Genomic DNA, 21,615 nt, shown 5'->3' with positions numbered 1-21,615 from the left:
CACCTATCCTGCCTTCCCACAAGGGTCTGTAACCTGCACAAACACTACAGAGGTGAGAATCTCTGAATCTCTGCTGGTTTGGACTAGTGAGTGTAGGGCCTTCTTAGGACTAAGATAACATTGTGATCCTTCACAAAAGGAAAAAAAGAAAAATAAAATCTCTTTGAGAACATTTCAGGACTTCAAAGCACAGGGACACTGAAGTGAAATGAAGAAAATTTTAGCATTTTCCTTAAATAAATACTACATACAAAACATAAAATCTTGAAGTCCTAAAACCTTGGAGATGAACTAAGACATATGCTGCATGGATGCATAAAACATGTAGAAAAGGTGGTAAGAATCCTAGGGAGATGGAAGAGGGCTCCTGGGAACATGCAGCAGACAAGGTTCAGGTAAGGGGCCAAACCTGTACAACAGTATTCTTCTTACACCTTTGCCTCAAATATTTTGTGCCTTGAATGTAAGTTTAAAGGGTGCTTCACCTTGAAGTTATTTTGGAAACATGCTAAAGCAGTTGCTGTCACAAGATTACCACCATCGTGCCTGGTAACATCCAGGAGTCACCTGAGGGCAAGTGGTGAATGAGAATCCAGAGTTTGTACCTATGGACAACCTCAGCACACCTGAGAAACAGGCAGTGCACCTCCCTCAATGGCTACAAACCACAACTGATGGGGAAGACACAAAGAGAAGTCCTTGGCTCCATAAAGCATCACATGCACATGGATCACAGACTTAACAGAACACTTCATCATTACTTTGAAGGACACAGAGAATCAGAAGGAGCACTTAAGTTTGTTACCTTTTTCCTACTTATTTTTGTCTTTGTCTGTCTCAGTTCCCTCTCCTCCACAAAATCTGTCTCACCCATAACCTTTCCCAATAGGTCATTGTATTATTCCAGGAACTGCCAAGGAAAGCAAACCACAAAGCTGGCATGTCTCTTTTCCAATTGTGAGGCCACAGAGATGGTTCTCATGAAGGCTTGGTCTGACCATATTTTTCTGGTGAATTTTTTGATATTCCCTCAGGGATGAGGGTTGCTGGTGGTAGATATGAGGAGGGTGCAAAGGGTAAGAGAAAACCCTTCCTTTCTCAATTTAGTTGCGTGTTGAAAAGCTAGATGGCTAATATACAGACTGTATCAGTTTACACTGCATGGACTGGCCTACAGTTTTGCAGTATAACATATACAGCTTATACGTATCACAAATAATAAGAAATACATTCTTCTGTTCTGTTCTAACACAACTTGCCTTTTCCTTTTGAACAGCAGAGTTTACAGCTACAAATAGGTTGGCATAGGAAACCTGCATATACTTGTTTTTACATCAAAGAGGAGGCAGAATAGACTACCACAGCCATCTTCCTCTTAAACTGAGAGAGGCCAGCTCCTAAAGTGCTCCATTTCAACCTGCAAAACTGTTGAGAGCATCACACATGGTGCCTCAGCATCTTGCAGGCCAATTCTCTGCATAAGATGAGTAAAACTGCAGCAATAAATGCTTTCCCTCAAATTAAATGCCATCTTGACTTTTCCAGTACACCACACACATCAGAAGTCCATCTAGAACCTCTGGAACTATCTGCTCTAGGATTTTACCTCTACATCAGACACTTTCATGCGAGTGCCCTCTTTTCCCACAAATATATCATCGATGTCAACAAGGATGTAGCGATCAAGTGTCAGACAGAGGCGTTTGCCAGTCAAGTAGGCAATGGCATCCACGAAAATGAGTTTGTGCAGCCAAAAATTGAGGTTATTGCCAAAGAGAACCCGCTGGATCCCATCATGCAGACCCAGGTCCTGCATCACTGTGGCATGCAATGCTTTGTGAGTGGCCAGGTGAGGAATGGACTCCGATGATTTCGTGCTGGCCAACAGCACTGGCTCATAGGTGCTGTGGTTTGACTGAAACACAGTCCAGTCGTCACCCGGCAGAGGACCCTGCTCCACCTCATTAGCCCGGGTGACGTAGAGCAGGGGAGCACTAGGATTGATGTGATAGTCCCGCAGCCCCAAGTTGGAATGTAGGAAAAGGGGGAAACCCTTGAGCTGTGCACTGAGCAGGCTGTTCTCATTAGCTTTGAAAAAGCCAATAATTCCCACTCCATATTCTACACAGTATTTGTCCAGCAGCTCTCGGTTCCAAGCATCTAGATTCACATATTTAAGGATGTTCTCATAGATAATTAGAGCATAACGTCCTCTATCCTTGTCTGTCAGGGTGGGCATATCCCCTTTGCCAGGGGCAATCTCTGTCCTGTATTTGAACCGGCTGGATTCCAGGATGGCCACTATTTCCTGCCCAAGCTGGGAGTAAATGCTTTCCACAAAGACGAGCACCACAGGATCTGTGCGTGAGGTGTCCACAGATTTTGTGAGCCTCCAGCTGGCTTGCGGTGGGATCAAGATGCGGTGCTGGTTGCTGCAGTCACTGAAGGGCAGGGGTGGTGGCTCCTTGATTTTGGGACTGTTAGTGACGTAATAAGCCAGGATGCACATGGAGATCAGGCTGAAGGCAATGAGCAGCAGGATCAATCTGTGGAGCTCCAGCTGTCGCACGTGCCGCACCACTTTCCACAGCTGAATCATGGTGAGGCGGGCGGCTCACCCCCTCCTCACGCTCCGGGCCCACGTCGTGCTTGGAATCTCCAGTGGCACCGTGGCAGTACCTGGCAGCAGCTCACAAAAAAAGAAAGTGCAGCTGCAGAGAGAGAAAAAGCTAAAGCAAACAGCTACAAGGCGAGACTCCCAGAGATCTGCCATTTATCTCAGGTAACCATGGCCCTCAATTCCCATCGCTCTTTTGTGTGCTTCCTCGGGCTCCTCTCCTCTCAGAAGTCTCTGGAAGAGCAAGGTTTCCAGAATCTCCTCTCCAATAGCAAATCAGACTGTCCTTCTGTGCACAAGCAGTTTCAGCTCAGCCTTCCCATGTGTCCTGTTTCTCATTTAGGTGTTTCACATTCACATGATGGCACCTTCTGTTTGCATCCTGCAATTTAAAAAGAAAAAGTCAATTCTCAGTATGATTCCAGCATTTAAGAGGCTCGAGATGAAATGGCAGGACTAGAGGGTGATAGGGTGGCAGCATCACTCGCCCATCAGCAGGTCTGGTCCCTGGGAAGTGTCACACCCCATTTGTGTGGAAACTTCACAGAACAACCAAATGGCCTTTGGAAGAAAGGTCCTGACAGTGCACAGCAACTCAATATTCACCTTGGGTGAGATTGTCACACACTACAGCAAACAGAGCCAAGTATCTGGCCTTCCCCCAGCCCTCTGAAAGCCACCAAACAGAAAGCATGAAACCCTTTTATTCTAGCCTATTTTTCAAAGCTAACAAGAGGAGGAGAGAGTGCTCTCTGCAAGGCTGTCCCATTTGTCTTGGGAACTCACTTTCTTCCAGAGGTCACAAAATACAGCTCTGGAGAGGCACCATCCCTCAGGCAGCACAGAGGGCAGGGGACACAGGCTCCCATGCCCTGCACACTTAAAGGTTGCTAGCTGATTCAGTAGCAGTTGGAGGTGAAACACCTGAAACCCTCATCGCCTTCTCTCATATGCCACTGAAGAATATGAAGCCAGTTTTAAATCATCAACAGCACAACGTTAAGTCTGGGTTGGTCCCAAATACGTGAAAACCTCTTGTTATGAAGCTTTCTTACCTCCTGCTTTGTGTTCATGGCAGCAGACTATTTCACCATATGTTGTTATTTTTTCCAGGAAAAAATGCCCGACAAAGGCACCAAATAACAAATAATCCGAAACAAACACCAGAACAACTAATTTTCTCCTTTGTTTAAAAATAAAGTAAAACTCACAGTGGAGTCTTCTCTCCCTTACCAGCAGTGTGACTTACCCACAGGAATACCATGGTGCCTTTCCGGGAATATGAGCACATTTTTGGAGCATACCTGCTGCCTCTCCCAGAACAATGCAAGAACACCCTCAATGCCAGAAGTTGCTCACCAAATCAGTCATGCTCATGATGACCTCTCTGTAAAAATTAAACTGTCTTTTTTTCTTTTAAAAGTTTTTTTAGTCACCCCCCCAACTCCTTCAGACATGCTCCATCACATACAGACCCTCTAACCACCTGCTCAACTGGCACAGCTTGCAACACCAGGAGGCACAAGAAAGCAATAGCAAATAATATTACTAAAAGAGATCTTCATACTTTCTCCCTTCCATTTTTGGGCTTTTCTGTTACTACCATTCTGACAAAACAAAGAATATGATAAGACTAGTTTGTCTATGAGCTCAAGGCATACCTAAGTATCTTATATAGTAAAGCCAGGGGTTTCTAACAACCAGCTCCACCAGAAAATGAACTACTTGTGAGATAGATGCTTATTTTGTAATGTGTATTACAAGACAGAAAAAAATCCTTCTGAGTCAGGGAAAATATCAGTTCATAGATGAGGACAAAAGTCCCACTCTAAAGACTCCCACCAGGCTGTTTTCCAAACTGTTGGTGCAGCTTGAAGCAGAGCAAAAACCACAAACAGATTTTATATGAAGAGATATAATACGGCTAACTTTATGACAGCAGATGGAAGAGAGTCAGAGTGCTCTTTACACAAGCCTTATGATGATCATTAAGTATTATCTCAAACAACGCCTCTGCTATAAGCTCAGCAGAGCAGGGACTTTTTTGTGTACTGCACAGTGAAACTTTAGCCCTGATGAGGTTTTCAGAATAGCTGTAGACTGTCAATATAAAGTATATAACACAAATAATTTTCCACTGGAGAAACTGAGACACAGCAAAACTTATTGAATGTTGCACTGCAACACGGTAGATGGATCAGGATTTTTTGGTAGAATTATCCCTGTTCCCAAGATTCCAAATGGATTGGGGTCTCAATTCCCAAATGGCGCTCTGTAATGACAGAGATGGCTTTGGAAATGCAGCTCAGTCAGCAACAATAAGCTGTGTTTTCTTCATCACAGACAACTGATCATCTTTCAGTTTTGTCTCTACATACTGTTAACATTTTACTGGAAAAAAGACAGGGGAGAGAAAGTGAGAAATAACTATGTGAAGATGTAAAAACCAGAACTTGTATAGTTTTTCTTTTCCTTGCTACTGATTTTGAATATATGATTCCCTGGACAGAGAATAGAACATGACTTCTCAAGTCAAATTCAGTCCCTGTAATACATCAGGAATTCAAGTGTATCAGCATAGTACCCAAAAACATGTGCCACCTTCCAAAAGCAGACAGGAAAATAGCCTTTCCACTTCCACAACAAGCCCTTCCCATCTCACTGACTCTGCAAGGAAAACTCCAATGTTACCACCTTCTTGCTTGCCATTACAACTTCAAAGCTGCAGAGAGGCAGAAGCCAGCAGAGGCAGAATTCAGCAAGGCAGAGAGAGGTAAAATAGAAACTTACAAAGAATGCTGTATCTTTTTTATGAGGTGAATTCCTTGTAAGACACAGTAATACAATAATACATGGCTCTATGCATAACACAATGCTGCATGTGTGAGAAGTGTCTTCATTCTACTTCTGTGCAACAAATTCATTCTGAACACTTCACTCAGATTCCAATAATAGTCAATTTTGATGGAGAAACTTGAGAATTCCAAGTTATTGCCTTCCCAAATAACTCCTTTTGCTTTTCAATTCCATTGAATAAAATTGAAACATAAGAACTATTTTGGATTTAAATATTCACTATCTTAACATGTATTAGACACAAAGTTGTTTTTGCAGGAGATAATAATGTAAAGAGGAAATCAGGAGCCTAAGTGTTACTTCTATAAATTTCCAAGCAACTGTGTAATCTAAACACCAGGGTAATGGTAAGAAAATCAAGAAAATGTTGATTTATGCAAAAGTCTGGCAAGTTCTACTTTTACAATCCTTCATTGCCAAAGCATCGACGTGGAAAACACTTCCCTGGTTGGACTCATTCATCTCTCCAACTTAATTTTAACTTTTGAACTGACTCTGTTTTGTAAAGAACTGTAGCTTCAGTTTCCTAGTTATCAGTTTAAAGATGAAAATCACAGGACAACTGGATTATTCCGTAGAATAAGCATGAAACCAGAGTTTGAGCTATGCTGCCACACCTGCAGTGCCCAGCTGAGGGGCACCAGGGAGAAGAACCCCTTTTGCTGGGCACTTCTGAATCACAGCAGTGTTTGGATAACAATGATTCCATTCAAGCCTCTAGCGAAGCTCCCAAACAAACCCCCATTTGTTACATGGGTGAGCTCAAAAACACAAATTTAAGAAAAAAAGGCCAGTATCAGATTGCTGCTCAAGAATCTGTCAGCTCTGATCTCTTTAACAAGGCTTCACAGCCAGAGAGCACGCCAGCTGGCACGGGATGCATTTCTTTCTTTGGGGACTGCATCAGCTGGTTGAGGTTCAAACTAAAAGAGAAAAAAAGCAACAAACAAATACACCGAACAAAATTTATATTTCAAGGCAAGAGAACTGTCAGAAACCAGTCATACCCAAAAAGCTGAGAAATAGCTACACTGGAGAAAGAAAAGAAAAAAAAGAATTACAGTGAAAATTATTCCCTGTGTCCTCTTTTGACATCAAACTCCCGGGAATCTACCACCACAAAAAAAAAAAAAAAAAAAAAAGGTTTCTAGATAAATTGAGGTCCACTCTGAACTCCTGCCAGGACTGCTTCAGTGTGAATTGAGGGAGGTGGCAGTCAGAATGCACAGCAAGAATGAAGTGTTCAGAGGCCCAAGGACGCGGGCTCAGCAGGCACCTGTCCTGCCACAAAAGCATCTCTAGATCAGAGAGCATCAGCTGTAAGGTCAGATATCCAAAAGATCACCAGCATTAAGACAAAGGCTTCATCAAACTTAGATGTTCTGTTTCCTAATGATATACGGTGTTAATGTGAAACATAAACTGCTTTTTGAATTATCACCTGCTAAGCCACATAGCAACTGATGTGATATGAAAGCACGATAACAACCCCAACCCTGTGGTTTTAACATCTGATCTCCAGATATTTCCAGTGCTTGAAATGATTGTGGGAGATCAGTACAAACGCTCAGGACCAGAACTTACCCAAAACCACTGACCAGAATCTAAGTATTTGGATCTTCTGGTACATTCATGCCAAGGCACATGGAAGATACTGGGTATCATCTGACATCTTTATACAAGAACTGTCAGTGCATTCCTAGCTGAGAAACAGAAGGTCTTACAACCCAAACCCCAGTGTCACCAGGACATTTCCCCAGCCCTTTTCATTATTCATAATATAATCTCTCCATCTGGAATGCACAGCAGCAAGATCTTGCCTTTGTCCACAATAGCTCTATTTCAGAGGCCTTTCTTCTGCACTTCCTGTGAGATGGTTGTTGCTGTGGGCCCCAGGGAGATTGCAGTAATTGAGTTACACAGTAATCAAAGAAGGAATCTGATTGATTTTCCAACCCATTCCACTTTAATGGTGTCATCAAGACACAAAATTCCTCATTAGTCTGCTCCATTTTGAGACACCACAGCCCCTCTCTTTGTCTGTGGTGGTATCTGTATGCCAGACCTCCAAGTAGAGCCCCTCTCTCACAGAGATGGGGAACCTGGTAAGTAGTGTCAGCAAAACACAGCAAGGCACACGGCAGAAGAATTAGTAGAAAGCTCAGGAGAAAGAATGCTGCTTGTATTTCACATATTGGGTAAAAAAAATATTGTGGCAATTACAGCCACATTGCAATGAAATTGCCATGCTCATTTTTGGGCTCTGGCCATGTGTTTCAACTAACATGCACTGCCAGTTGAATCCTGCCATGAGAGACTGCCTAAGGAATACAAAATTCAGATCAAAGACGCAAGAAACACTAATGGTGCCCATGCTGCTCTGACAGACAGGGCTGCAGCCTCCAGCCAGCTCTGTGTTTTGCTTGGGCAAGTCCCCATGCAGGGAAAAGCCTCTCAGTACAGACCTGTGCTGAGCCAGAAAGCTGCCAGCTGGCCAGCAGGCTTGAAACGTGCCAGTCTGATGTAAGAGGAGAAGACCTGTGTGATGAAGTAATAATTTTTAAAATTCTTTTATTATCACCCCTAGACAGGTATGTAACTTCACACCTTCTGCAAGAGCAACAAACTGCAGGCCATGCCAAACAGAACTGCATGCACTCCTCTCATCCCAGCCTGGCCGAAACTCAACTGCAGCCATGAATTTACCCTCATGCCAGTGCAATGAAGTCTGAAGACAACATGAAGGCAGAGATCTTGGAGAGGCCGGCTCCAGGGAGGCTGCACTGAGATTCCAGGACTCCTGCAAGGTTCTTGGTTTTGGGTACATAATAGGTACCTCTGTTTGCAGCAGATCTTTCTTTGTTCCCTTTCTCTTTTCTATTACAAAAAACCCACAAACAAACAAACAAAAAAGCCCACAACAAAACCCAATAGGTTTACTCCTTCACGTGCCAATGACAGAGGCATAACCCAGCATTACCTATTAGCAACCAATCCCTTCCCCTGAAAACAAAACAGTCCTCCTCATCAGAGCTGCCAGGAAATCTCGTTTTCCGCTCCCTGCCTTCTCCCCATCATAATACACTCCCTGCTTAGGGTCATTACAACTGACCTCATTTTCCAAAGCAAGGGAATTTCAGACTTCTACACTGAGGTATTCCCTCAAGTTAAAAGTCAGAACCACAAGCCTCAAAAAGTTTCATGGCCTCAGCATAGGACAAATTTGGGAAAGGAAAACAGTTTGTTTTGTATTTTCAGCCTGCCTACAAAGCGGATCTGAAAGTAAGGAACCTGAAGAGTTGTTTAAAAACCAAACAATAAAATTTCAGCCTTCAGCACTCATTGATGCTGCTTGATAGAAATAATATGTAGCTTGGCAGCAGCACACCTCTGCTGAACCGAAAAGGAAAGACTGCAGCAGAAGTGCTCACACAAGTCAGAGCTTTCCATCAGCTAAGAGGATGTAACTGCTCTGGGAATGCACAGGTCTCTAATGCAACTGCTCACCAGAGAGAAAGGAGACACGTTCCTCAGAGATAACTGAAGGGACATGTCCATTGCTTCATTTCATGTGGTACTGAGCCTTTAAAATCTAGCGATCAGGCCACCAGAAGAACAGCAGTTGCATTCTGGCTATATCTCTCCTGTTTTGTGCCTTTCCTGACACACAGGTCCGTGCCCACTCTGACCCTAACCCTTTTCCCACAACAGGGGTAATGAGACAGCAGCTCCTCTCTGCACGCAGACATGCAGAGCTGTGGCACAGAGAGCCAGAGACAGTGCAGGCTAGAGCCCTGCAACACAAAGACAGTCCAAGCTGCTCTACAGTCCTCCCCCAGGTGGAAAGTAAATTCTTCAGTCACCCCAAAGGGAGTGAATACACCATCTTCAGCCTCCTGCTTTCATCAGGAATCCACACATATGCTCTATCACAGCTGAAATCTCCAGCTTAGCTGTGGGAACAGGAAATAGATGCAGCTCCTTCCACATTAGATATGGACAAGAACCACATTTCCATTCTCTCATGCTCCCTGCTTATCACAATTCAGATCAACTATTCTGCTGCAGAAAGCAAAATGTCTTCTCTGGTGATTTCTCCTAAGAAACAAGTGGGGAAATACAACCAAACTGGCAAAACCAAGAAAATTCAGTGTCAGTCAGAGTTGAAGTGTCTTAATATAGAATGTATATTACGAAAAGTTTTTCTGTAATTGTTATGAAAGCAGCCTAACCATTCTTACTGTAAAGACTTAGAAATTTTCACCTTAATTAACAAGAGGCTGATCTATATTCAGTTGCTTCCTCCTGTCACAGAACACATAGGAGATAATATTTTACAATCACTTTTATCTAGGAATGTATGACAGTAGGGAACAGGTTTAATACCATGACACTGAAAGTTTACCCAAAGTGACACCAGAAGAAAACTCTAAGTACGCTCTATCAAATCTTAAAACCTTAGGAAAGCTCTTAAGCTCTTGTGCTCACCTGTTCTGGTGTATTTGCACTAAAATTCAGGGTCAGAATCTTCTGGGCTCGCAAAAGAACATGGTCCCCAGCTGTGTACAGCAGCTCCCTCCTACCTGCCTTCAACTGAGATGTTCTACTCACAAGATCTCCAACCAGTGTAATGCTCATGGCATATCTCCCAGATTTTGCAGTATCTAATTTTCCAATTCTCTATTATCTTAGTGTGATTGAAGTAAGTAAGTCTCCTGGACTCAGAAGACAAAATATTTGCATTTTTGCTGGCTTATCTATTGCAAGACAGCCCTTAACACTATGGAAACTCCTGTAAAAAAAAAAAAAAAAAAAAAAAAAAAAAAAAAAAAAAAAAAGAGAGAGAGAGAGAGAGACAAAAGTGATATAAGCAAATTATAAATCTATAAATTTGGCCAGGCAGAAAGAGTAAAAACAAACAATGGGAAGAAAAGTAAAATTAGTGAAAAAGGCATGAATTGAGGTCTTTGAAGATTACACAGGCTGGGTGAGACAACTGTTTGGAGGCCTGGTTTTTACAAGACAGGAGCAAATTCAAAGTGCTCTACTGCCCTCTCCAAGCCTTCATGGCCATCTGTGCAATGAAAAGTCATTATTTGCTTTTTCACAAGCATTATGGCAGAAATAGATCTCAATGGGGGCACTGCACTCACCAACAAGCCTCTGAATGCCCTGACCAGCCTCCACTTCCTGAGCTGTGAGCTGCTCCTGAGGTTAGGCCAGGAATGCTCTGCCTTACTGACCTGACTGATCATTGTGCACTCACTTGGTGACTGGACTCCAGGCTGAACCTGGCACCCACCCCTGCCTGCCTCTGTAGTTGTGCTCTTTGGGTGCTGGTGCTGAGGATGCTGCCCGTGCCAGCAGAGTGTGGATGGGGTGAGGCAGCTCCAGCTTAGTGTGTCCTTATGGCCTTGATGGACCCCACAGCAGCTTCACACACTGTTACCCTTCCACAGACAAGGGATGTGTAAGTGACAGGAGGACAGAGACTGCTAAAAAAACAGGATGATAAAAAGTTGTGACTATTGTTAGACTTCCCTGTCTCCATGTGGGTGGAATTATTTAATTTTCTCTCAAACCATCTGTGTTTGCAATTGTTACAAAATCGCAGGCAATGCACACTTATTTCCATACCTTAAACTATGCCATGCTCACTACACAAACAACAATAACTTCACCCCTGTACCTTCTGTTTCCCCTTGTTTGTACCTTGTTTTTAGATAATCAACTCACAGAAAGTAAACTCTTTTAAAAAGACGTACATCTGAAAGACAGACTAAAAGCTAGTGGCATGAAATTGCTTTCTCCCATTTTCTAGACTTAATTACTAGAGTGGGTGCTATATTCTTACATTTTTAATTAGTCAGCTGTTTACAAGTAGGATTTTTTCTGCTATGAAGCACTACATCCTTAAAATATTAATTCATGCAGAATTAAGTCCAGGACCTCATTAACATCTTAATTAACAGTACCCAGGACAGCTCAAGAAAAAGCTGCCATATTTGCAATCAAATCTACCCTCTGATAAAACTCAAGTTTTGTCAGGAAAGCTCAATAGTTTTGAGCAAAGTATAGATCTCTGCTTTGGACTGCAGCTGAATTAAAACTGATCTGGGTATTGAAAACTGCAAGGTGCCCAGTTATAGGTTTTGGAGAATAACTCTGCTATCTTGGGGACTCTTCCCCCAAATTTACAGGTAGTAGTAAAATGCCCAAAGAAATACAATCAATTACTGAAAACTGGATTAATTTTTTATTATTAACATGGAAACTATTTATGTGTTGAAGCATGAACATTTTTGTCCATGGAGAAATTAAATATTAAGTTTACTTATAGTTTCTGATAATGAAAAAACATGTTTGACCTTTGAGTTAAAATAATGGCCTTAGTCTATGCCATTACGCAAGCTTTTATAAGTATTTACAGGATAAAACAATTATGAAACTATTTTTGTTTCACATGTAGCAATAAGAGACAAGATGATATCAGAAGCAGGACTTGAGAAAACAGAAGTATTCAGAACACCGTTGATTATGAAACTTAGTTCAACACAACATTAATGTGTTAGGGATTTTTTGGCTTGCTTAATAAATTTTCAGCTTAGTTCAAATAGGTGAACAGGAAAACAGGAAATCACAATATTTTTAAAAAAAATCAGTGATCCAAGTGCCTTATCTCAGTTGGAATAGAAAGAAGATAATTGCCAGAAAAGCAAAATTCTCTCCAAGTAGAAATGTGCATCTGCCTGTCTGGTAATGTCTTCAGTAGGACAGCGAGCACATTTCTTTTGGTCTAGCCTGGTACAGGGTGTTCAGTCTGTAACATGCATGGCAAAAAGCACAGTAACTTGATCCACCAGTTGCATACAACAACATAATCACTTACCAAAATGTATTTCTACTAGTATGGTGGGTCTTGTCCTTGTTTTTGTGGAGAGACTTGTTCCACAAAGAAGGAGACACAAAATGGGTTAGAAACAGTAAGCAGATTCATCTCATGCCTGCCTCTGTGAGCTTGTCCATGCTAGAGAATAACAGCCACGGCAGCACAATCACCCCTGCAGTGAAGCTGTGCAGTGACAGGAGTACAGCTGAGCACCACCAGGTTTGCCCCTGCCTATACAGACAGGCTAGCTGATAGCACTTGCTGTAATACAGACACTACTGCCCACAACCTGGAAACTACTTTAAGATAAAATGTGTCTGCTCCTTAACAGCATACAGAAAATAGCAAACTATGTGAAAAATTCTGCACTCAAAATGAGAAGGGGAATTTATTACTAACCATTGTATGAAGATCTAATGCAAACAATGCTCAAAATAGTGGCAAATACACTCCTTTATCTTGCCATATATACTATCTGACATTAAGGAACATGACCCAGAAGAGTAGATATAAGAAAGGAAGGCTACAAAAGAGAGACAATTAGTCAAGTAAACAACTTGGGAATGATTGCTGGAAGAAATGGGTTCCCAAGAGCAGAGAAAGGGAGGGAAGATTTGGCAGCAGAGACTGGGAGACTGTTCCAGGAATAAGAGGCAGTGTGAAACAAAATGCAAAGTGGAGAGTAGGAGGAAGAGCTAAACCCAGGAATATACAGCAAATCAGAAGGGAGTAAGAGAAAATGACAGCTCAAATTGCTTAAGGAGGCAGAAACGTTTCTGCCTAAAGACAGAATTTTCCTAAGACATTAGGTCTAGCTTGCCTACATTTAAAAAAACATAGGTTCTCTAATAACCAAAAAAAGCATGGTCTAAAAGGCTTAACAACTCATCTTCAAAGACAAATTCCACCAGAAACAGGCCAGCATGCTTACAGCTTATGCATTTAATGCTGACAGAGGAGGGCTCATACAGTCTGGACCTCTGGAATTCGCCATGTCACACAATATTCCAGACACATTGCAACATTACTGCATACATATCCTGACTAAAAGCACTACTGGTTTGGTTATGAAAAATCTAACACGCTTGCTGTATTTACCCCTTCCCTTTGTCCAGAACAAAGCATTCTGGAGCAATGGAAGGCAAGAGCTACATTAAGGCAGAAAGTTGCCTCAACTACATTCCAGCAGTGCTTTCTGCCCTTTGAATTGTAAACTGTGTCCCACACAGAGACAAAAGTGGTATTAGCTCGCTGACAGTTTAGATTACCTGCATTAAAGAATAATACCAAGAAACATTATAAATGCTGAAATTTCATCATTAATGTTGAAATCCCAAATTCACATGTGCCAATTGATCTCACTGAAGCAACAGATACTTTATAGTTTTCAGATCACTTGACGCTGTATCTTGAGCACGGATTTGATGTGAGAGAAACAACTGCATTTAGCATTCAAGTAATTCAAACTCGACTTTACTGTAACTAAATAATTAATGCTTTCTCATAACCTCAGATTAGATTAACACTATACTTCCACACATGATGTTTTCCTTCTTTTTCTACTCAACAGTGTTACAAAAGAGAAACCAAAGGCAGTCTGGATCCAAACTCTGAAGTTTCCTATCTTCTTCATTGCAGACAAAGCACAAGAATTCAATAACTTTTAGCTAGACAGCAACTTTGAAGAGCTAAAGTTACTAAAATATATATTATAAACATATTTTTAAATTTTAGACATTAATTTTAGAAGTAAAATACTGAAATTAATTTTAACTCTAATTATTTGGTCTACTTAACTCTGACATAATTAATTTAGTAGCTGAAATATAAAGGTTAAACTTTTCTGGAAGACATTCTGTTTTCTTATAGAACAAAGAACTGAAGCCTGTAAAATTCAGTCTTCATTATGAATCTGGGTTAATCTTTCTGCACTAATTTGAAATGCTTTGACTTGTCCCCACTCTCCCCTGAAGTGTTAAGTGACTGCAGAATATCTGTGATTGCAAGTGTTAACAGAAAGCACGTTCAGAGGACCTGCTAACATCTTGGTACCTATAGCAAGAATCCTGCCTCAGTGGTTTCATGTTTATTTTTGCCTGTATTCCCCATTGCCTGCCTGAATTTTTCCAAACAATTTAGTTGACAAAACCAGGCAGCATCATGAGGCAGCTGGCTGCCACTGGATACAACCCAGCCTCCTATCTGCTTGCCAGGTGCTGGCTTTGCTGCCTGACCTCCCTCTCAGCTGAGAGGGGCATGGAGAAGTGTGCAAGTTCACCAGTATCGCCCCATTGCTCCCAGGAGAGCAGGTATGAACATCATTCTCTTCCTCAGGCACACAAGGCGACAGTTTGACAAATGCATTGGTCATTTCAGCCTCAGGAAACCCAGGGACACGGCCCTTGGTTTCAAGCCCTGGTGTCCCTGTGCTCAGCCAGGCTGTCCCTGGGCAGCAGTGCCACAGGGTGTAGTAAGGGTTATCAAGTTTCCTGCTACCCTCGCCCTGCTCCTCCAGAGATAAGACAGAGTGACCGTTTTCTAATTCCTGCATACATAAACTAAAGATGCAACTCTGCCCTCTCACTCAAATCGCCGAAAGCATTCAGAGAGGAAGACTCCACAGATGAGCTACAGGCGAGGATTCTGTGTTCAAGAGACCAACATTAAGAGCTGCCAGAGAAACTTCAGTGCCTTGTTGGGTTTCTGTCTGTTCTTGAAGGGTTAGAAGAACAAAAGGACAAGCAGCATTATCACAGGAGATGAGACAGGGTGGGACATTAAAATCTTAAATTTTTCTTTGTCCACATTGCACTGGTCCACAAACAGCAGAAATAGGTTCAAAGAATCTTTGAGACAGTGAGAGCTCTCCATGTACTCTTTGGGAGGGAGCCAGACATCCGAAACACTAGAGGATTCAAGGGTAAGGCTGACTTCAGTCCTTTACTCCATTTGTACCTTGATGTGGTTACACATTTCCGGAACTCCATCCAGAAAATGGGAATCACATTACACAAAGATGCTGAGCATCAATGCCTCTACAGCACTTTGTGAATGTATCAGAATGAATGAGTATTCTGGTGATACCTGGGTAAATCACAAAATTCAAAACAGGGAAAGGGTGGGATTGCCACCACTTGCTGCACTACTGCAAACACTCCAGACAACCAGATCTGAGACAGACAGAAAGTCAAAAATTCTCCATCAGTTCTCAATTAGCAGGACTGTAACTCAGCTTGGTCTGCTGACAACATAAAGGCTGCTCCATGGAAGGGGTGAAAATTCTCTTCCCCTCCACAGCATTTTCCAAGCTCTCATATATTTCTTTTTTTTCACTGCTGTTATTTGCAGAATCGCATGGGAATCAAATTCATTCAACAAGAGCCACCTCAGAGGTTAAATTACAGGCAGTGACATTTAATGTATTGAAAAGGGGGAAGACAGAGTTTATTTTAGGTCAAACTACTTATATGAAGAATCACCTTGGACTCTGCAAATACTCTGCTAAGAATACAAATAAAGAGGACATATTTGAGTCCTCTGTTTTTCTGGAAGAGTTCTACTTCCCTCCACAATGCTAAACAGAGTAGTCAACCAACTGATGTAACATCTGCAGGCTGAATCAATGCCATGAATGCTTCCACCTCTGAAGTAACACCTTATCTTCTACCCCCTGCTCCTTATAAAAATACAAACCAAACAATCTATCATTGGGAGACTCTGGAGGTTTCTATTATGTGCTCTCCCACATTCCCCATCCCTCTCCCCACACAAATATATTTTACAAAATATATTCTGCATTTGAACTTTCAGTATAAAAATGACTTATTCTGAAATGAAGCACACAATATAGAGTGGTCACTAAGCACCACAAAAAGGCTGAAAAGCTATAACACACCAAAGCAGAGAGAGGTAAGCATCTCCATTTGGGTTTTTTCAGCTCCAAAAAGGAGGGTCTCTGCATAATCTCAGCTCATATAAGGGATATGAAAAAGCAAGAATATACTATGTTCATATGATACCTAACTTCACAGCCTTTTGTTTGGAAGAAGGCATCACATTGACTGAAAGCAGCTTTTCAAACAGCAAGCTACAAAACCAAATTCCTTTGAGGAATATTTTGCATTAAGAATGTCTTCATACTTGCAGTGAAATATTCCAGCACCAGCCATATTCTAAGAACAATGTGTGCTCCCTCTCCACAAGCCCCTGGGCCGGGCTTGCTGACTCTATAGTGAGTTTGTTATTGCCCTAAGGGAGCATTAGACAATGAAGAGCTCAGAGTTCTCCTTTCACTTCATGCCTGGGCTCATCATAATGTGTGCAAGCAGGCTTAGTCTGCAGACTTTCCATCTTTACATCTTCCACCTCCTATTTTCCAGCAACCCAATATTTTTTACAAATGAGCACTACCAAGTGTCTCTTTTGAAACAAGGTTATTGAAATCATCACCTTCTTCCGAGTGTTGCAGAGAATAAGACCAAGTTCCCAGCTTTCAAACATAACTGAACGCTTTTACTACTGCACCAGGTGACTCCATCATGAAGCATCAGAAAACAGGAGCCCCACGGAGTGATAACTACTCTAACACCTGCTCCTGTCCACATCTGCTCTACAAGTGGTACTTCACCTTGCTGGAAGAAAAAAACCAGCAAGGTCCAGGTGTGAAAGGAGGTACAACAATAGGGACATGTCTATATATACCCAACTGGTAACACCAGGTTGAACAGAGGCCTTGCAATGGGAATTTAACTGTCCCTTGGGGCAAACAGCTGCTGCTGTATTCCTGAAACACCTCTGACATACTGCAGCATCTTACTGTGCCTAACATGGTTCTTCCACAGGAAGGACAGCAGCAGGCTTAACAACTTTCTGTTGTATTTCATCTAAGGTGAACAGCTAATACAGCATTTCAAATGGTTTAGAGAAATAGAGAAAGTTTATACTGAAAGATAATTTGTATTTTTTAGTAATTTCCGTCTAATCATCAAAGCTGAAAAGCCACATGGGAAGCTGTCTGAATTCCAGCAGTGAAGTAAGATCCAAGATTTTTTGAGTTAGCAGCAAATCAACCTTCAACATGGTTCTTTGTCTCTCTTTTGGTTAAGTGCTCCTATCAAAATATACCTTTTCTTTATATCTTCGGGATTCTTGAACTGGATAGCTTATGGAAAGGCCATATCCTAAAACAGTTGGAAAAAAATTCACTGCAATTTTAGCTAACCTGAAACCTATGACATCACTTAAACAGAGATCATCACCCTTCCTCATCCTTTATGAGCTGAACTTAGGGAATGAAGGGGAAGGGTAAAGAAGGTAATTGAAAACTGTGTCTCCTCTTCCATATAGCCACATTTCAGAGGGAAGGTTTTAGATAGCAAGAGCTACATCTACACTGTTGCTTACAATGCAGACTAACTGCCTAACTTGTTACTTTAAGATGAAAAACCAAAGACCATTAAGAAAAGAGGCCTTGTGAAAAGTCTCAAGTCTATACTCTTGCTTTCTACATCTGCAGTGTCTGGCCATATTTCAGAAGCATCTGTAGTATGGACATGAACGTGACTGGTTAATGAAAGAATATTTTCAAAGACCCAAATTCTGTTTAATGTGCCTTGACCAGAAGAATGGCAGCTACATGTCAGCTTGAGGATCAAGAAGTTGCTTAATGACCAGAAAAACCCTCAATGTTCCAAGTGAATCTCTTTTCCCAAGAAACTAAAACAATAACGCAAATCAAACACACTGTTAACCAAAAGATCATAATTTGTCTGTGCTTAAAGGAAAAATAATATGCATAAAAATTTCCATTTCTAAGCTTCCATCTTGCTAAATATTAACTAAGCAAAACTAGCTTTGTTCTTGAGATGCAAATGAGAATTTAGATTGCTGTGTGACAAAACACTAGCAATTGTGGTTTAGTCCTCAGGAAATATGTAAGGCATCATCTGATTTAAAAAATGTTCTCTGTAATGGGTCTGATCTTTACAGCGATTTCATCCATTACCAATATTGCTGATATCTCTTCATCTACCAGTCTGGTAGCAAAACATAAAATGACAATGAAGGTTCAAGAGAGTATCTATTTATAGCGCATCGTGAGCAGTAACCTGGGCAAAGGCATGTGCAGCTACAACCTCCTTCCCTGTGCTACTCAAATGCATTAATGAGCCACCACTTCATCACAGGCCAGATTTCATCCTCCTCCAGCATATTTCAGAACCCGAATTTAACCTAGCAGCAAAGTTAGATGCAGAGACATTCTGTGGGGATGGGAAAAGAGAGCAGGGGGAGGCAGAGGCGAAAGAACTAACAAAGAGCTTAATGAGCAAGGAACTATAGCAGGCATATCAGTATGAGATACAAGCCCTGCAAACTCCACTTAGTGCACTGCCTAATACAGTCACTGAATAGCAGCTCCTCCATCCTCTCAAAGCATTGTTCTTGCAGATAATGGCTGGTTAACAAGCAGTCAAACAGCAAGACATGAAAGAAAATTGTTTTCTCGTAACAACCTAGGTAGTACTTAGACAAGGAATAGCGAAGATAGGCACAAAGATTCAAATTCCTACCTTTAATAGTGAAATCCTTATATGCAGTTACTCTATCCAAAGGGGTCAGACAGTCAGAAACCCAAGGAAAGACACAGAGCCAAATGGAAAGCAAAAAAGCATGAGAGCTGGTCTTCACAAAAATCATACAGTGAGCTGGCCTTTCTGGGGAAGGGCAGCTGGGCTGCACAGTTGGTAGATGGATAAACCATTAGTACCAGTGGCTGCCTTTCCTTTACTCAGTATTGCCAAAATCTCTCACATTGTGTGAACCCAAGGATGTAGTAATTTTAAGCACAGGCAAATGGGAAAATGTAAATAAATTTGTTATTAAAAAGAGTACATTAGTGCTGAGCATGAGCACCATTAAAGACTAGCTATACCATACTGCAGCTACAGGTAGATGGTGAGCAAAACACAGCCCCATGTAAACAGTCCAAAAGCACAGCTCCTTTCCCGCCAGAAACTATTTTGCCTTGCAGATCCTCTCTGAAAAGCTTCCATGTCACTCCCTGAAATCTCAGGAACAATGAGAGGAAAGTAAGGAAGATGGTGTGCAAATGAAGGCATGGTCCAGTGCAAAGGAAAGCACGGTCCAGTGCTCAGCTTCTCATGGCACACGGCAGATTCGAGATGCTCCGTCAGGGTGGGAACAGCTCCGTTCCTTCCTCCTCTTACACACTGTGCATCTCATCACGGTGGGGCGTTGAACTCCATTTGCACGGCAGACAATGGGAGCTGGCAGCAGTTCAAAGGCATTTATAGCAAAGTGACTGAACAAGCTCACTGCTGGCACAGGCAGGCGAGGATGCTGAGCGCCCCACTTTCCTCCCTTTCACTGCTCGGGCTGCAAAGGCAGGTGCTGCACCATGGGCAGCCAGCTCGCCTTTTGTTCCAGTGGCAAGAGGATCAAGGAGGAAACTGAAAAGGTACCACCACCAAGAACAGCAGCACCTAAACCCACATCAATAAGGTAGAGGGAGGTGGGGAGTGAGTGGGGGAAGAGGAGGGAGAGAGAGACAGAAAAGAGGGGCTGGCAAGCAGACGGAGAGCAAGCAGGCAGGTAAAGGGGGAGAGCAAGAAAAGGGAGCTCACAGATAGCAGTGCCTGGCACCCTGACAGCCTGCTGCCAGAGTTCATCTTCTGAAGCTGTCACGGGTTTATGGATGCCTCTAGACTGACAAGCTGACAAGATGAGAGAAACTACCCTCAGAAAATGTATTCAGCAGCAGTAAATTGCTTCTCTTGCCCTAATGTGGTTTGTAGGGGACTGATCTCAGGGAACTGATCTCATTTGGGGCAGTGCAGGGAGCAAATCAACTATGTATATTTAGACACTATTATTGGAATCTGGAGACTGGAATAAATCTACAGAGAGACAAAGAAAAATCACCTTCTTAGACACCACTAATAAAAATTAACATGCTAAAAGAACAAATACATAAATCTCAGATTATGCTCTGTCCCTATGTAAGCACTTTTGGTAGCAATGGTTGTGGGGTGGGGCAGGAGCTAAACTCCTGAAAGCCTGGCACAAGAGGGGCTCTCTACTTCAAAAGGTAACAGGAAACAGCGCTGTAGAGAAGCAGAGAGACAGGCAGGAAAGGAGGCACTTCCTACCACAGCAGCATACTCTGCTCTTCAAAGATGCAATGCCCCAGGTATGCTCAAAGTTGTATCTTTTCCCAGTCAGGGTTTGGGAGTAGAGGGTTTTCAGACAGGATGACATACTAGCACACATCTCTAGAGGAGTTCCTTTAACAGGAGCTGACAGTGCACAGCAAACACTTCTGTAGTAAGATGGGGAGACCTTAATGCAATGGAATGCTACAGGGTAGTAGAGAGCACTCTGGAAGAGGCCTGAATCTCACTGATTCATCAAGTGCCATCTCTGTTATAAAGTGAAAAAAGCACCTCCTTAAAATTTTATCCTGACAATAACAAACTAAAAACTAAAATCAAAAACAAGGGTCAAGTATCAGTCTCTTGGGTTGAGAGAAAAGCAGAATGTCCATCTTCAAGGTCTGCCTCAAAGATATTTCTTACTGTCTCATTCTTTTGGCAGGACCAAAAAAAACCCACTGGAAGCTAAGGTAGAAAATGTTTTAAAATTTTTATTAAGAGTAAATTACTTTCCTTTCGAATTAACAATAAAACTCATTCCGAATAGGCATACAATACGTATTCTTTCTGTCCTACAATGGCACAAGGATTTGTTCAGTGTTTTTTAATCCTAGAAGATATATTACAAAAACATTACATTACCTTATATTACCAAAAAAAGCACAAATTCTTCATTCATTTATTTAATATGAAAACTGAAAAAAGCACTGAAGTCTTTCAGAAGGAAAAGCACATAGCCACAAAGATATTCATTGCTAAGCGGTGAATAAAAATCGAGGTGCTGAGGGATAAGGATTACACACATAAAACTAGAACTGCTATTCTAATCAATCAATAAAATATAAATGGAAGTTGAGCACCTTTGAAAAATGTTGTTTCTACATCTAAGAGAGGAGACAATTCTCTATTTTACCTCATTAAAAAAAAAAATCATCTCACATACATGTCATGTTACAATGCAGCACTGCAAATCTGCGAACCTGTTTGTGAACTGCAGATGGATAATGCTGACAAAAATTTTCATAGAATCATAACCTAAAACCATTAAATTTTTTAGCTCTCATCTATGCCAGTAAACAAAC

General features: G+C 41.8%; 1 protein-coding gene across 6 annotated transcripts in view; it reads right to left on the bottom strand.

Moving 5' to 3' along the window:
- Positions 1-21,615, bottom strand: part of NDST2 (N-deacetylase and N-sulfotransferase 2) — a 127,294-nt gene that overhangs the window by 21,308 nt on the left and 84,371 nt on the right. For 5 of the 6 annotated variants that reach the window (XM_030276804.4, XM_012574527.5, XM_002193265.7 and 2 more), the window contains one exon: positions 1,607-2,999. In XM_030276804.4, the coding sequence (XP_030132664.1) occupies positions 1,607-2,599 (993 nt within the window). In that variant the 5' untranslated portion in view covers positions 2,600-2,999. Of the gene's footprint in view, positions 1-1,606; positions 3,000-18,931; positions 19,721-21,615 lie in introns of those variants that run through there. The other variant, XM_030276807.4, reaches the window with a different exon arrangement.

This window comes from Taeniopygia guttata, chromosome 6, assembly GCF_048771995.1.
Source record: "Taeniopygia guttata chromosome 6, bTaeGut7.mat, whole genome shotgun sequence".
NCBI lineage: Eukaryota > Metazoa > Chordata > Aves > Passeriformes > Estrildidae > Taeniopygia > Taeniopygia guttata.
The sequence above is the reverse complement of the archived record's forward strand: the minus strand, read 5'-3'. Positions and strand labels throughout refer to the sequence as shown.